This window comes from Balaenoptera physalus, assembly GCF_965194825.1.
Source record: "Balaenoptera physalus genome assembly, chromosome: 10".
In the NCBI taxonomy this organism is placed as follows: Eukaryota; Metazoa; Chordata; class Mammalia; order Artiodactyla; family Balaenopteridae; genus Balaenoptera; species Balaenoptera physalus.
The window spans coordinates 97,277,222-97,293,659 of record NC_138889.1 but is presented as its reverse complement, the minus strand read 5'-3'; the positions used below and the strand labels follow the sequence as shown (position 1 = coordinate 97,293,659).

General features: G+C 38.9%; 1 protein-coding gene and 1 long non-coding RNA gene across 2 annotated transcripts in view; one reads left to right on the top strand and one right to left on the bottom strand.

The window, feature by feature from the left end:
• LOC309636920 overlaps nucleotides 1-15,856 on the top strand; it is a 55,112-nt gene extending 39,256 nt beyond the window's left edge. The window contains exon 2 of the long non-coding RNA XR_014250318.1: nucleotides 2,692-15,856. This is a non-coding gene — a long non-coding RNA (uncharacterized lncRNA). The remainder of the gene's footprint in view (nucleotides 1-2,691) is intronic.
• The window catches only part of HSD17B12 (hydroxysteroid 17-beta dehydrogenase 12), a 177,750-nt gene that overhangs the window by 28,170 nt on the left and 133,142 nt on the right, over nucleotides 1-16,438 (bottom strand). The window contains exon 7 of the mRNA XM_082410569.1: nucleotides 456-490. Coding sequence (XP_082266695.1) covers nucleotides 456-490 — 35 coding nt within the window. The remainder of the gene's footprint in view (nucleotides 1-455; nucleotides 491-16,438) is intronic.

The following is a 16,438-nucleotide window of genomic DNA, read 5'->3' as shown; positions in this document are numbered from 1 at the left end:
CATGCCCAAGTCCCTCATACATCCATTCTCCTAGGAAGAACAGAAAACACCAGAGGATGGATGGGGTCTCGCTGCATGAAAGTCCACTGATTTGGGCTGTGAGAGCATAAAGCTTTAGGAAGGCATTCCCGGGAATATCCTAGCAACTCCATCCGCCCCCTCAGAACAGCAGGCAATTGAGTTAGTGATGGTGACTCAAGCAGATTTTTTAATCCTGATGTAAAGGAACCACACAACCCTGGAGAGGGAAATAAAAAGGGAATCGAGTGGAAAAGGCCTCCACCACCAGATGACTCATGCTCGACCGTGTGACTCGCCTGGCACATTACTCTGTCACTAAGACATGGAGGAGAGGTTCATTAGTCACTTTAATGAATTTTTCAAAGTAAGGATTCTCCCTATAAATAATCATGAGCTCTGTTGCTCTAGTGTTTGTGTGTGAGCTTATGACTCACCTTTCTACCATGCCAGGCAGTACCAACCATGTCATCTGCAAAAGAGAAAAACAAAACATCTGTGAGGATGCAGGCTACAGAGAGAGTGGAGAGAACTCACCCACACAAACAGGGAGGGAATCACGAAACCACTCGCCACTTCTACAGACAGCAGTTATTTGATATACTCTGTATAATTTGCCTGTGGCAAGCGTGCTAAAAAGGAATCAGATGAAATTACTGGAGATAATACTGTAAATACTCTCAGTGAACTTGGCTAAAATTAGTCTTGCCTGAAATGTAATACTGACATGCAGATCTTCGAATAATTAAGGCTTTATGGTGAAATCTATGTCTCCCAAAATACATTCTCAGAAAAGGACATATGTTATCACAAGAAATATCCTGCCTACCAAACTTACTTAAGCTTTTTAATCTCAAGAGATCAAATAACCTTTTCCTATCAAAAAAGCCTTTAGAAGAATGCCATAAAGTGACATGTTGGCAAGTATTAGGTCTATCTTCACATTTATTTCTCTTGTTGCTCAAGCTAACTGTGAGTAAAACGCATCCTTAAAGAAAGTTAAAGTTATCTGTCATCTCAAATAACCAACAATGAAAAAAAGGACACCAGCATTTTAATTTTTTTATTTTTATTATTGGCCGCACTGCACGGCATGCCGGATCTTAGCTCCCGGACTAGGGATAGAACCCACACCCCCTGCAGTGGAAGCATGGAGTCTTAACCACTGGACCGCCAGAAAATTCCATGGACACCCACATTTTTAAAGGACTTCATAGTTGTTGACTAAATACATATACTATGACGAGAGAAAGTACTTCTAAACTCTGTTTTAAGATATTATTAACTAAGAAAAGTTAAGACAGCCACTGGCTTAGTCAAGGTCACGTCATAGTTAAGTACTGAGGTTGGAGTATGAACTCTGGACTCCTGAATATCATCAGTTCTCTAAGAAACAAATGCTGTTTTGTTACAGAAAAGTTTGCATGCATGCCAACCATAGGAATTTTAAGCTTTCTATCTTGAATAATGTCTTAATTAAAACGGCATCCTGACGAGCAGAGAATTTTTTCCTAGAAACATTTTGAAGAAAGAAAACGCATCCAGACTTTACCAACGTAGAATCTGCTCTGGAGTACTCCCAACCCAGATACCAACCTTGGGGCCGTTGCATACATTTCTCCAGGAAGAACACGAATTCAAACTGACACTGCATCATAAAAGGTAGACTAACACACTGCCAACTTCTAAACAGACAAAGTGGTGTCTTCAAAGCCTAGGGGAATCATTTCAACAGAAGTATCTAGATTTGGTCAAATCTTCCAGATGAAAAAAGGAGAGACCGTAAGAAAGAGTTTGGCCTGAAGCATCCCCTATCTCCCTCCTTCTTACATATAAGTCTGCGCTTGCGTTTTTTGGGGTTTTTTTGTTTGTTTTTGCCTGCGCCACACTGCACGCGGGATCTTAGGTCCCCAACCAGGGATGGAACCCGTGCCCCCTGCAGTGGAATCGCGAAGTCTTAAGCATTGGACCGCCAGGGAAGTCCCTCTATGCTTCTCATATTAAACTCATCTTCATAGAAGGATGGGGCAAAGAATGCCAACTGTCCCTCAACATTCATTCTTTCCTTAATATAACAACTGAATTTTCAGTTGGATATGCCGGCCATAAAAACTGTACTTTCTGCATTCTCTCTCACAGTGCATGTGGCCCTATAACTATGTTCTATCTGATAAGATGACAAGTAACACATGCAATTTCTTGGTCATGCCCTTAAAGGAGGAAAAAAATACATGTCCTCCTCTGTGCCTGTTCCTCCTCTTGATGGCTAGAAAGTAGATGTGATGGAAGGAGCTAAAGCAGCCATCCTAGACCCCAAGGTGAAACCATGTGCTAATGGTGGCAGAGCAGTGAGATAAAAAGAGGCAGGATCTCTAATGATTGTGGAGCTCTTATGCCAAACATTGCTTACCCACCTAGCCTTTTATCTGACAGAGAAATAAATTTCTATTTTATTTAAGCCATTACTAAACCTCTGCTACAGCAGCCAAACCAATATTCTAACTGACATAACTGACCTTGTGAATTGTTAAAGACCAACCAGTGTTAACATTTTATGACTTAACAGAGAAACAATCCCCAAAGCAAACTCAATCAGAAATTATGCTGACAGCCCAAATGGCTTCAATATTTTATAGTTTGTTAAAACACGACCCTATTTCTTCGCTCTTCTAGGTCTGCTTGACTCAAGTCAGAATGTGCCCGCTCAGCCTCAGACCAAACGGTATGGAACTGGGCTTCCCTGGTGGCACAGTGGTTAAGAATCCACCTGCCAATTCAGGGGACACAGGTTCAAGCCCTGGTCCGGGAAGATCCCGCATGCCACGGAGCAACTAAACCTGTGCGCCACAACTACTGAGCCCACGAGCCACAACTACTGAAGCCCGCGCGCCTAGTGCCCGTGCTCCGCAACAAGAGAAGCCACCACAATGAGAAGCCTGTGCACCGCAACTAGAGAAAGCCTGCGCATAGCAACGAAGACCCAACGCAGCCAAAAATAAAAACAAAACAAAACAAAACCCCCCCCCCAAAAAACTGTATGGAACCAAGTCAAAGAAAAAGCTGAAAAGGCTGAGTTCAAAGTTTATCCTTTCAACGCAGTCAGCTCTTCTCTTTTCAGATTAAATAACAACTCTTCAAATCGGCTTACATGTTTCCTAAGATTTATGTTTTTACAGGAGTATAGGAATCGCTCCACATGTAGCAACAGCTGCTGAATGTTTAAGGCAATGTGGTATGTACTCAGGCCAAAGAGCTAATCCTAGCCCTTCCACTCCTAGCCATGTGACCTCGAGTTTGCTTCTTATCCTCCTCTGAAGTCCTCTTATCCTTTATGTATTAAATGAAGAAGGCATCTACATCACAGCTTATTATATTCTGAATTTCATATAAGGTGATGTACATAACGGACCTAGCACAGAGCGCACCACGGAGTAAGCCCCTGAAAGGAAATTATGTCCCTTATTGCCAGCGTGCACTCTTCTTTCAGGACACAGCACCACTAAGTATCTAGGCCTCCCTTAAGTATGTTGTGCCCAACACAGTTGAGAGCCAAAAACAGTGACACATTTTGACGTCATCCAATTCAACTCACCACACAGAAATTTCTGGACAGTTCCAGCAATATTTTAAAGTGCCTCAATTGGGAGCTTCTTAGGGTAAAAGAACTGTTCTAAAATTAGAGTGCCATGATGATTTCAAGATTGTGTAAATTTACTAAAAACCATTCCACTATACGCTTAAAATGGATGAATTTTATAGAGTATATAAACTATCCCTCGATAAAGCTTTTTTTTTAAAGAAAATCTCAATAAGCATATGGATAAGAATTAAAGAACTGGAATCACAAAATACATTTGATGTTACTTTATCAGACACAGGAAATAAAAGAGCTCTCAAAATGCTCTATGCATATCAACTCATGGCCTGGAGCAATGCGAAGTAATAAACAGGCATTATTCCATTCAGTAGAAGACATGTTAGTTACTTGAATCAGGGTTGGGTGATGGGAGCTCACGACTGAGCGGGAGAACAGATATTTATATAAATAAATCATTACACGACAATGCTATGAGTGGGACAACAGGAGTAAGGACAGAGGGCACCAACGCTTAGGAGAGGGACTAGTTACGACTGGGGAAACAGGTAGAGCTTCACAGATTACGGTTCAGTTAAGTTCTGAAAGAATAAATAAGAGTTCACTAGGCAGAAAAAAAAATTCTAATCAAGGGAATAGAATGCAAAAATGCAAACAGCTGCAGGAAATTACAATATGCTATTAGAATTAATGCATTTAAAAAAACTTTTTGTTGAATGGATGAAATATACAAAGAAGTAAAAATATGTGCATCCTATTATATACGTCATGCAATGTGCATATCATACGTCACGGACAGCTTCCCATGCTAGTATTACAAGCAGATGTACATCAGGCATGGTAACAGTTGTGGAGGATTTTCTTTGTAAGGATAGATTATATGCATTCTTAGCTGTATCTGAAAACATTTTTTTATTTAGTACATTTCATCAGGGGACCATAATGCTTACCTAATGTATTATAAAGAGGTCCCCAAGCATTTTGTGAAAAGAAGCTATTATGCAGTTCCCCGAAGTCCAGAGATCACTAGAAACAGGATGAGGAAGGAGAAGACTGACAATAAAAATGTTCTCACCTAGGGGTAGGTGTGTGTGTGTGTGTGTGTGTGTGTGTGTGCTTGTGCATGTGTGTGCATGTGCGCATGCACAAGCGCATTTGCAGTAAGGAAATGAGACTTGTTAAGTGCAAAGTAGCTAAGTAGAGTTGACAGGGGTAGCCACTAACTGTTCAGCTTTCCTACACAAAAGGAGAGAAGGGATGGGATTTGTAGGCACTGATCAATCTGGAGAACTACCAGGAAAGTCTACAAGATCTGCTGATGGATTCCTTTATTCTGACCAGGGATCTCAGTACCATTTGAATATTTAATAAGCAGTCGTGCAGAGTTTTAAAGTTTAACTCAGGTTTTCCCCCGAGATGTACATTTACACATTACATATTATGTACACATAAATACAGTCCAATAAGAAATATCACCTTAAGCTGGGATATTAAGGAAATACAAATGCACACATTGGGAGCTGTTTTTTCCTTACACTGTGCATGTCATATATTAAATGTCTCCTTTCTGAATGGCAAAGATTATACAGGAAATGATCAGAGATGAAATAAAACCCCATAAGATATAATCTGACTTACAAAATTGTATCAACAGCATGCTAAACATTAAATCAGTCTTGATGGTCATCAGTGTGTGGATATCTTCAAAATATAGTCTTTTTTCTCCACATTTCATTGAGATACAATTGACATATAACTTTTTATTAGTTTAAGGTATACAACATAATGATATATGTATATATTGTGAAACGATTACCACAATAAGTTTAGTTAACATCAAAAATATGGAACACCTCACAAATCTGCATGTCATCCTTGTACAGGGCCATGCTGATCTTCTCTGTATCGTTCCAATTCTAGTACATGTGCTGCTGAAGTGAGAACTAAAATATATTCTTTATACAGGTGAATTAAAACTCAAGAAGTTTTAATAACTTAACCCAAAGGAAGAAGCAGTGTTTTCAGTACCTGGCTATTAAAGGGCCAGAAACACTTGGTGGAATGCTCAATGACCAAATGATTCATCAGCAAAAACAGAAATCCACTCATGAAAAACTTATATTCTTTTGCATTGTTCATTGGTTTCTCCTCTTAAATTCTGACTCTACATTATTTCTCCTTGCCATAAAATAGACCATCTTCTCGGATCTATCAAATATAGCAACACTGAAAAGCCTAAGAAGAGTTAACCTGAAATCTGCCAGCTTTTATGAAATTGATTAATGCCTTTATTTATACTTAAATTATCTTTCCTTCTACTCAGAATACATGTCATAATAAATTCAATTTCAAGCCTTCTTTATCTGGGTATGTGTATACAAGTAACTCAATATTCTGTGTATAAGCAGAGAGGCTTCACTACGTTAACATCAAATTAAATTCTCTTTAACATCAAGTTTTACATAGGATATTTAAATTAAGCTATTAGTATTCTCATTTTACTTTATATGCATCGATTGGTATCTTGATATCTGGTTATTTATAACATACACCAAGTGTTTCTGTGAAATCTCACTATCTATCTGAACTCCATCTCACAGCTTACAGGCTGTTTCTGGAGTTAACTCAATATGCTTATTTTAGGCCATCTGCAGGTGATAATTGCTGTACTAGGAAAATGTTTGTTCCTCTTAAGATACCGCTAAAATAAGGTTACCATAACTTGTAAGTTCAGTGGTTGAGAATATTAGAAAAATAGTAGTAAACATGACTTCTATACTTGTTTTCTCCTATGTTGAGGCTGTTTCCAAAAGTATACAGCAAACAATTTAAATGTAATTCTTTCCTAAGAAGTAGATAAAAGTCCTGTAATAGTACCTCTACAACAATGGGAGCTTTAAATTCTTGCAGAAGAAAAAAAACAAATGTTTCCTCTATATATATACTTTTTAGTGACGGTTTCATCTATCCTTACCACAAAAAAGTCCTAGATGTCTAAAATCAAAGGGAGAAACGTCACTATATGTTACCTCATACCAAGATAACACATCACTTTGTATGCAAGCTGGCCATAGAGTATACACATATACAAAGATAAATGAGTCTTCACCAACAATAGCTCAATATACAATTTCTCTTGGGGACACCACATATTCTACTCAAGAGTGAAATATTTACTGGTATTTATTGCCACAAGTACGTATATCCTGGCTGGGAAACAAATAAGAGGCTGATTTACTTCATACAAAATCAAAATCAGTATTATTAGATCATTCAGTTGAGATAACCTGACTCGAAAATGCATTGGCTTGATGAATTGGGAGATTGGGATTGACCTATATACACTAATATGTATAAAATGGATAACTAAAAAGAACCTGCTGTATAAAAAAATAAATAAAATTTTTTTTAAAATGCATTGGCTGGCCTAGAAAATCCTTGAAGACATTATACTAAAATGTATCCATCATAGTATTCTGAAATATTTCTCATATTTTTGGCAACTATTTGCATTGCTTTTGTAATTAGAAGAGCACTCACAATCAGTGTCATTTCTAAAAGAAACTAACATGAATAAATTTTTTTTCTTTTCATTTCTCTGGTATCAGTAATCAAGAGTTTGTAGAAGGAACCTTATTTTATACTCAAAAGCCAATCCGAGTTTCCCACTTTTTAGTTTGGTATGAAAACTGGTAACACAAGCAAATTATGCAAATTACGCAATTATTTCACAAGCAAATAATTTCTTTTCACAAGCAAATTATTTTTTTTTAAGATTTATGTTTTCAAATATTATAGGTGTACAATTGACCAAAACAATGTAAGTATAATCTAAACGTTGATAGTTATTACAATAAAAGTACAATTTTATGAGGAATACATTTTTTTTCTTTTTTTATATCATGTAACCTCTGGCGTTTGGTCATTTTTTGGAGAGAACAGTATAGAGAAAACACTGTTGTATAGTGCTCAAAAAGATAACTAAAAACCTAAGTGAAACGATTAAAATTCAAGATACTTTAGTAAAATAAGAAAACAAATACTGACACCTGTATCACCATTTTATATAAATAGGAAGTGTAACAACTTGCTCTAGAATCTGGGCAAAGCCCCAGGAATCCAAGCTATTAGTACAAATAATTAGGACACCACAAATAGCCACTTTGTCCACTTCTGCCCTGCCCTCTACCCCAGAGAAACCTGCTTGGAGTAAACAGGATCTGAATTCAAGCAACTGAAAAATGAACCCACACAAATTAGAAGGAAACAGATGCAAATGCCTTAAGCAAATTTTCAACTGGAATCATTAGCAGTAATTTTTAAAATCACAGTATAATAGCGAAAAGAATTATGTAAAGTAACAACGATGTTACACAATGCCTCTTTTGGAGAAATGAGGTGGTAACTCCACTGAAGTCACACTAGAATGACACAGCACACATTTCCTTTGACAAACGGTGTAATTTGAGCTCTGTGGTACCAAAAATACAACTTAATTAGAAATTCTTAGAATCTCACCTGTATGGCTAACAGAATACTTACTGCGCAGGGGGTGAAAAGCTTAATGAGATAAAGTTTTTAGAGTGCTTTGAGATCTCTGAGCATTGTTTGGTTTTCTTCTCTATTAATGTTTAGGTCTTTGTGGAAGTTATGAGCCCTCCTTGCCATTTCCCCTCACCCCATATTACTTAACCTGAAATTCAGCCCCACGTCATAAAAAACTTTTCCTTTTATAATAAATTCTGGTTTGATTTTGTTAAAATAATTACCAAAAGAAAAAGAAAAGAACTTTCCAGACAGAGAACTGAATGCCAATTAATTATAATGAAACTAAAGCCATAATTTATAAACTCTAAACAAAAAGAAAAAGAACACACATACCATTACATACTGTTTTTCTAAGTTTAGCATTTTATAAAATGCTAAGAGTTTCTATTACTTACGTTTTCCCCAAATAAGCTGACTTCTCCAAAAGTGACAGATTTATGTAGGAGAAAATAATTCCTAAAGTTCTCAAAGAGATTTTTACATTTTCACCCATTTATAAGGCATTTCTCCTATAAACTAGCTTTACTTGGAGCTGGAAAGAACCTTAGAACCAATCTCCAACTACTCCCTCAGTTTTTAAGATGAAAACTATGGAAAGAGTGGTTGTCATGTAGTTTGACAAACCCATCATTTTGTGGTTGTGCCTGAAGCAGCCCATTCCTATGAGACTCTAAGGGCTAAATGTGCCCCCAAATTTGGAAATTTTTAAGAGCTTAATGATAGCTGCTTTCAAGTGGATTAAAAGACTCTAAATATTAACTTGGAATGTCTTCGTTCTGAAAAGCCCTGGGTGGGGGCAGTGGTGAGGGTCATACTCTCCTTCCTACAGTTTATAAATTTCCTACTGTTGTTAACTTGAATTCTTGGGGCAGAGTCGGGGGGATAAATTCTCAGCATAATCCCTAAATTAAATACAACTAGACTGCTGAACAGAGATTCTTCTGACGGATTTCCAAATTAATACAGGGCTCCCCCTACTGGTACTAGGTCACATGCCAGAGGCAAATCCATGTAAGAAAAAGTAAACAAGCGCTTCTCCTGTGCTTTTTCATCCATCTGTCCATCCATCCAAACATTTATTGTCTATCCCATGGGCAGGGCATAGCATTATGGCTAAGTGACGTACAATGAATACATAGTGGTATTATGAGAAAAAAAACCTGACTTTTCAAAAGCATGCAAAGGGCCTCATACTCCAAGTGATTTGATTTCAGATAATCATAGGGATGGAAGAGATTGATTTAGTCAAAGCCATTCAAATTCTTCAACTCAACCAAGCAAGCAATGATTCAGTTTGAGTAGACTGAATACTTGGAGCTACTGAACAGGGGAACAGGAACTCAAATGTCTAAAAGGTCCAGGTGGGTAACATAAATGAGTGCAGTAAGTCAGACTAGTGGGGACTGTGGTAATCTGGAGAGTGCAGGCCTAATTACTCAGCATGCTCAGCTGGTACTCAGCTCTAATCACTTGTTGCCGTGCAGCAGTTCAGGTCTATGTTACCCTAGTCTTAGATTTTTCCCAAGAGAAGCTAGAAATTTGGGTGTGAAATGTCCCAATTTGAAAACACAGCTGGAGCCAACTAAAATATGCTGGTAGGTACATCCAGCCCACACACAATTGATTTGCAACCTCTGGCCTAGAATCAGGAGGGAACTCACCTTTTATCACTGGGGATGAAAAGTGAGTTGATCTGCAAAATACTTAGGAGGTTGAACTAACTGGCCTTGATTAGATGTGTGTGTGCGCGCATGTGCCTGTGTGTGATGTCACGCGTCCCTTCTCCATGCTAAACGTCTCTAGTTCTTTCAACCACTCCTAATAAGACATGGTTTCAAGTTTCCACTTTGGCCGATTATCTGACGAAGGAAGAACTAAATTCTGATCCCCCGCTTAATACTCCTCCTCCCCATTCCCAATTAAAACAAACAAAACTCAGTGGTACTTCACTGTAAGTGGAAATTGTTAATAAATTTTTCCTTGGGTCACACCTCCACCCACCTCCTTCTCTGCTCTAAGAAAGGTAATAAAGAAGGTTGGGACATCCCCTCTATTTGTCAGAATGATAGTCTGGAAATCTCCTAAGGGATCCAGGTGTAGGCAGGGCCACTCCCTATCGTCCACTGTATTCACCAAGCCCAGTTGCAGCTTCAGGGCCCAGTACCTTCACAAGGCTTATTAGGTAAACTGTGGGAAGTGCAGGTAATATGGTTTGGGCCATGTTCATTTGAAAAGGAGTGAAGAGTCTATGGTGTCTTGAGGTCCTAAAACTGTCATTAAAGGAATCAAAGAAAGTCAGGCCTAGAGAAGGAAGGCAACACCGAACGCGGCAGATGTTAAAACAAGTGATCTCAAAACAGTAACAAACAATGCAAAGAAGATCTGCTTCAGAACTTGTCTTTGGATCGGTGCTCAGTGTGCTACCTGTTTGAAAGTGGACTTGTATATACCTGTCTCTGGAGTTGTGGCACGTTGCCCATTTTCCATGATTTCTCTAATAATAACCCATAGCAATACAACAATTTCATTTGCAAACTCTCCGTATTCTGAGATGGAAACCCCTTCCAGGCATAAAACTGGAACTATTGTAGAAGGGTGTAGTTCAATAACTGGAGGTTTAATTATCTCTAAACTCCATCATTTCTGGTCTGAAGGTCATTGTTCCTGAGGAGAAATAAGCCTTACCTTAGATTTTAGTCACAGAACATCTGAAATCACAAGGAAAAAAGCCCTGGCTAGGAGGACCTTTCTTCCACTTGAAGGCTGATCTACCTGCCATATCAGTCACCTATGTACAATTTCCACACCACTGCTCTCCTCACCTTGGCACGTTCCTGCTCTGCAGGGAATAAGAACAAGACTAAATTTAACCCTGAAGGTATTAAGAGCAAAACTGTAAAGCAAGCAACAAGGCTTCTAAATACCCCTTGGGTTACCTCAACTAACCTGGTAAAGGGAAAGCCCAGTTAAGCAAGTCACTGAGAGAGAAGAAAGGAATAATCCTAAATTATTGGATAAGATGAAAAGTGAAATAATCAGATGGAATTGGAGAGATAAAGGCCTGGGAGAGCTAATCTGGACTCTTTAATTGAACATCAGGGATCTATAGTCACAACTATTCTTGTTAATATTTCTTCCTCAATATTCTGGGGACCACTCATTGCCACTTCATCTGCTGATGACCTGTAATTCCCTCGGTCAGGATATTTCACTTCTATTATTCCTCTATTGGAATGGGGGACTGATACGATTTTTATCACCTGACCTATTGATAGAGGATGGGAACACATGGACCAAGCACTAATCCTGGACCTGAAGGAAGGTCAAGCCAGGTCATTCAATACCCATGAGGCAGCACAGGCTTCCAACTAGATGCTGGGCCCTACCCAGGAAATATCTCCAAATTAGGGGCACAAACTCAAGGTCACAAGGGCAAGCTGACTTTTCCAGTCTTTCCTGGCACACTTCTCAGATGGTCAGCCCCTATCATGTGGTTTGGTGAGGAGATAAAACTTGGACCAATATTGATGGTGAGAAGAGGTTGTTCTCTTTCTCATATAAGCCTTTTTCGATACATTTATTAAGGCATTAGGCTGCAGACATCCATGCCCTGGTTCCCCACATATCCAGCCACCAGAAAACCTTGTAAGATTCTAGAGCCAGACTAATTTTCATCTTCCTTTAAGTTACCCCAGGGCTCCAAACAGCCACTGATACTGAAAATGTAGCCCTGACCCTGCAACATAACACAGTCAACTAAAGGACAATAGGCACAATTCATCAAAATATACTATAGGGCAAATCACAGCAGCACGAAAGAACACTAAACCTGGGAGCGCTAGACACAGAACTCCATCAAGGTGAATGTCCCTTCTCAGTACAAGATCAACACACGTACCATAAAATACACATTGCCGGGCCACTCTGCCACTAGAACTGTCTTTCTAAAATGTACACCAGATCACACCTTGTTTCTACTTTAAGGCTCTCTGCCCTCTTGAGCACAGCACTCAAGGACCTGCACAATCATGTCCTAATTTACTTTTCTGGCCACTGCACACCACTCACCTCCTGCTGTTTGATCAAACCATATCCACACCTGAACGGTCACTAGTCCACTGTGTGACAGAGATGATAATGACCCGGATCCTGCCTATAGTACAGTGAAGACTAACTGGCTGTCCTCCAGATGTTACTAATTCCATGATGAATAAATCAAGAATTTTGAATTGTTTTTCCACTAAAAGTACCTATCACAAAGGGACAGGAAAATGCATATTTACATGAAAGATAAATTAAAGGATGATTGTTTGGCCTAACGAAAAAGTGTTTTAAATAGCAAACTCCCTTAGTGCTTTGTAAATGGGATGTGACTTGCAAAAAGAGGTTCACATATAAAAATTTTAAGCGTATATCCAGCTCTTCTGCTGGTGATACTTCCCATCACAATATGATAGGGCATGATGTTTAATAAATTGGCATTTGTCTCTAACTCATTTCGTGGGAAAAAGTATCCATGCCCATGGGAAAAAAGAAAGTGGAAGAGGAAGAATAAAGAGGTGGGAGAAGCATTTTATAATTTGTCAAGATACTAGGACTGGTGCCTCATTATTATTCCATCATTATTTTAAAGAAAACGGAAAGATCCTCTCCAGTGCTGTGGGACTGGTGGTGCTTCATCCACATCTCCCGCCACTGTACTACTCATCGTTAAGCAGGGCCATGAGGTGACCACCACCAGCACACGCTGATCTGTGCTCAGAGGCTGCTTGAAGGATGCGGTGTGTGACTGCAGAGCACAGCAAGCTGACTGGTTCTCACAGATCAAGGTCAGGACCTTGGCCTTTTATCACTACTACTCTGTAGACTGCCAGCCCAAAATGCATGTTTTGGGAGACAGAGGAAGCCAGGGTTTTAGAGTGTAAGGGTGTACAAACAGAAGTACTGACAAGCAGGAGATCTCAGGTGAAGATACTAACGTATCTAGAGTAAAAACGCTGCACAGTTTATCTGATAGAGGAATTAAAATTATCAGGAGACTAATTTGGAGCTAGCATTAACAATGCTATCGGATGGACCTAGAATCTGTCACACAGAGTGAAGTAAGTTCAGAAAGAGAAAAACAAATACCGGATGCTAACGCACATATACGGAATCTAAAAAAACGGTACTGATGAACCTAGTGGCAGGGCAGGAATAAAGACACAGATGTAGAGAACAGACTTGAGGACACAGCAGGGGAATGGGAAGCTGGCACAAAGTGAGAGAGTAGCACTGACATATATACACAACCAAATGTAAAATAGATAGCTAGTGGGAAGCTGCTGCAGAGCACAGCGAGATCAGCTCGGTGCTTTGTGAGCACCTAGAGGGGTGGCATAGGGAGGATGGGAGGGAGGCTCAAGAGGGAGGGGATATGGGGATATATGTATACATATAGCTGATTCACTTTGCTGTACAGCAGAAATTAACACAACATTGTAAAGCAATTATACTCCAGTAAAGATATTTTTTAAGACCCCACAATTCTATAAAATACAATTTAAACACTGGAAAATATTTTTCATGATTAACTCATTACAATATATTATGAAACACATGTACATAATAAAACGCTCATTATTTTTTAACTCTCATTATTTTTAAGCATTTGGACAAACGTATTAGAAAAGATTATCAAAACAATAGTACAGATCAGTCATTTCAAAATGCAAAACCATAAAACAAACTATAGACTAGAAGTGATATTAATTTTGATCAAAAAATTTGCTTGCTATGGGACTTCCCTGGTGGTCCAGTGGTAAAGAATCTGCCTTCCAATGCAGCGGATGCGGGTTCGATCTCTGGTCTGGGAACTAAGATCCCACGTGCCGCGGGACAACTCAGCCCGCGTGCCACAACGAGAGAGCTGGCAGGATGCAGACTACAGAACCCACACGTTCTGGAACCTGTGAGCCACAGCTAGAGAGAAGCCTGCGCACTGCAACAGAGCCCACGTGCCGCTACAAAAAGATCCCACATGCCAAAACAAAGACCCGATGCAGCCAAAAAAAAAAATAATAATAATTTGCTTGCTAAAAAAGTAACAGTTGCACATGTTTACTAAAAACCTTTATCACCTCTGAGTTTAACAAAGTAATAGAAACATTTTTTAGAGGCTTTAGTATGATCTGGGCACTTTTCTAAAGAGGTTTACACATATTACCTTCTTTAATTCCCAAAACAACTCTGTGAGGTAAAAAGAATTATCATCCTCAATTTATAGATGAAAAACTGAAGCACAGAGGGTAAGTAATTCACTCAAGGCCACATAACTAGTAAATGATAGAGTTATTTAATTAACTTGAAACCTCATACAGATTATTGAAGAATGATTACATAGTATGCCAAGGGAAATACCTTTAAAACTATACAGATACATGCACATTAACCACGTTTTTTGTTTGTTTGTTTGTTTTTTAAATTTCTTTATTTTTTGGCTGCATTGGGTTTTTGCTGCTGGACACAGGCTTTCTCTAGTTGCGGCGAGCGGGGGCTACTCTTCGTTGCGGTGTGCAGGCTTCTCGTTGCAGTGGCTTCTCTTGTTGCAGAGCATGGGCTCTAGGAGCGCGGGCTTCAGTAGTTGTGGCACGCAGGCTCAGTAGTTGTGGCTCGCGGGCTCTAGAGCACAGGCTCAGTAGTTGTGGCACACGGGCTTAGTTGCTCCGCGGCATGTGGGATCTTCCCGGACCAGGGCTCGAACTGTGTCCCCTGCATTGGCAGGAGGATTCTTAACCACTGCGCCACCAGGGAAGTCCCCTTAACCACATTTTTAAAAGCATTAACTTTCTGCTGTGGGTCTTGATCCAAAGCTACTCACAGATGCACTTGTTTGTATTGATAGTTTGCCTCACACTGAATCTTACTTGAGAAAAAATCTTGGTTAATAACAACAACGAAAGAGATACAGCGATTATTTGTTTTATAAAATTATTTGTCATATTACAATATGATTCATTAGAGGTGCCTTTAGGTAGCAAGCTACCAAATGTTACACAGTGTGCATGCATCAACAATGTAGCTTTCTTTTCGGTAGAGCTGGTTTACCTGAATCAACCATATTGCTAAAGGCTGAAATTATAAAGACTGAATTAACTACATACTTTAAAAGCAACATATATGTTACACAGGGAGAAGCACAGCCATATACGAAAAGCTGATCAAGGCATAAGATTTTAGGGTCCTTGAACTTGAAATCAACCATGTAAGGGTTATGATTTCTCAGGAAATGAAGACCCAAGGAGAACTTTTCTTTTAAATATCACAATAGAAAAAAGGATCAAGACTATGCCATAAAGTAAAAATTAATAATTACGTTATTTATATTTATCTGGTCACTTCAAATAGTTTTGAGCTAAATGTTATTTTGGTTTTCTTAAATTAGTATATAAGAGTTAATGAAAATAATTAGGCCTTTCCATCAGTATGTTCAAATTTAAACTACCCCACATTACGTATGGAAATTCTGCCTCAGACAATATTTTCTTCTGGTCTGGTATGTATAATCAAGGTATGATATCTCATTGTAGTTACTGTTAAAATAGAAGGGGAAATGGGAATTCCCTGGCAGTCCAGTGGTTAGGATGCCGTACTTCCACTGCAGGGGTTTGATCCCTTGGTCAGGGAACTAAGATCCTGCATGTCGCACAGTGTGGCCAAAAAAAAAAAAAAAAAAAAAAAAAAAAAAAAAAGAAGGGGAAATGGTGTTCAGATGCTCATACTTCCTAGCTATTCATCTTTTTATCATATATTAGCTGTGGTGTCTTTTGTTGGCATATACGAGTGACATGGCTATAATGAACGCCTAGCAACTAGAAATGAGAGTAGTTTTCATGTGTGGCTAATAAAAATCACTCTCATTACTCTATGGTCCCACACTCCCCATACAATGCTTTCCCACAACATTTATCTCATCACCTTACGTAGACCACAGGGGATATGGAATGGAAACAATTTATCAGTGATGAATTATATACAGATGAAAACTTTGTAAAAAAAATCAATCTTCAGCCTAAGTTAGTTGGTACAGTCCCAGGGCCTACTACAGTGCTTGCATACAGGAGGCATTTAATAAATGTTCAGTTGTTAAAAAGTAAAACTATACAGACACTTGTTCGGTATTTAGTTCTATTTCCTGAAGACACGAGGAAATAGATTGCTTTCATCTGGAATATGTACTTACATCAAAACAAGAGCTGACTGAAGTGAACAAACTGATTCAGTGTTTTTAAATAGAAA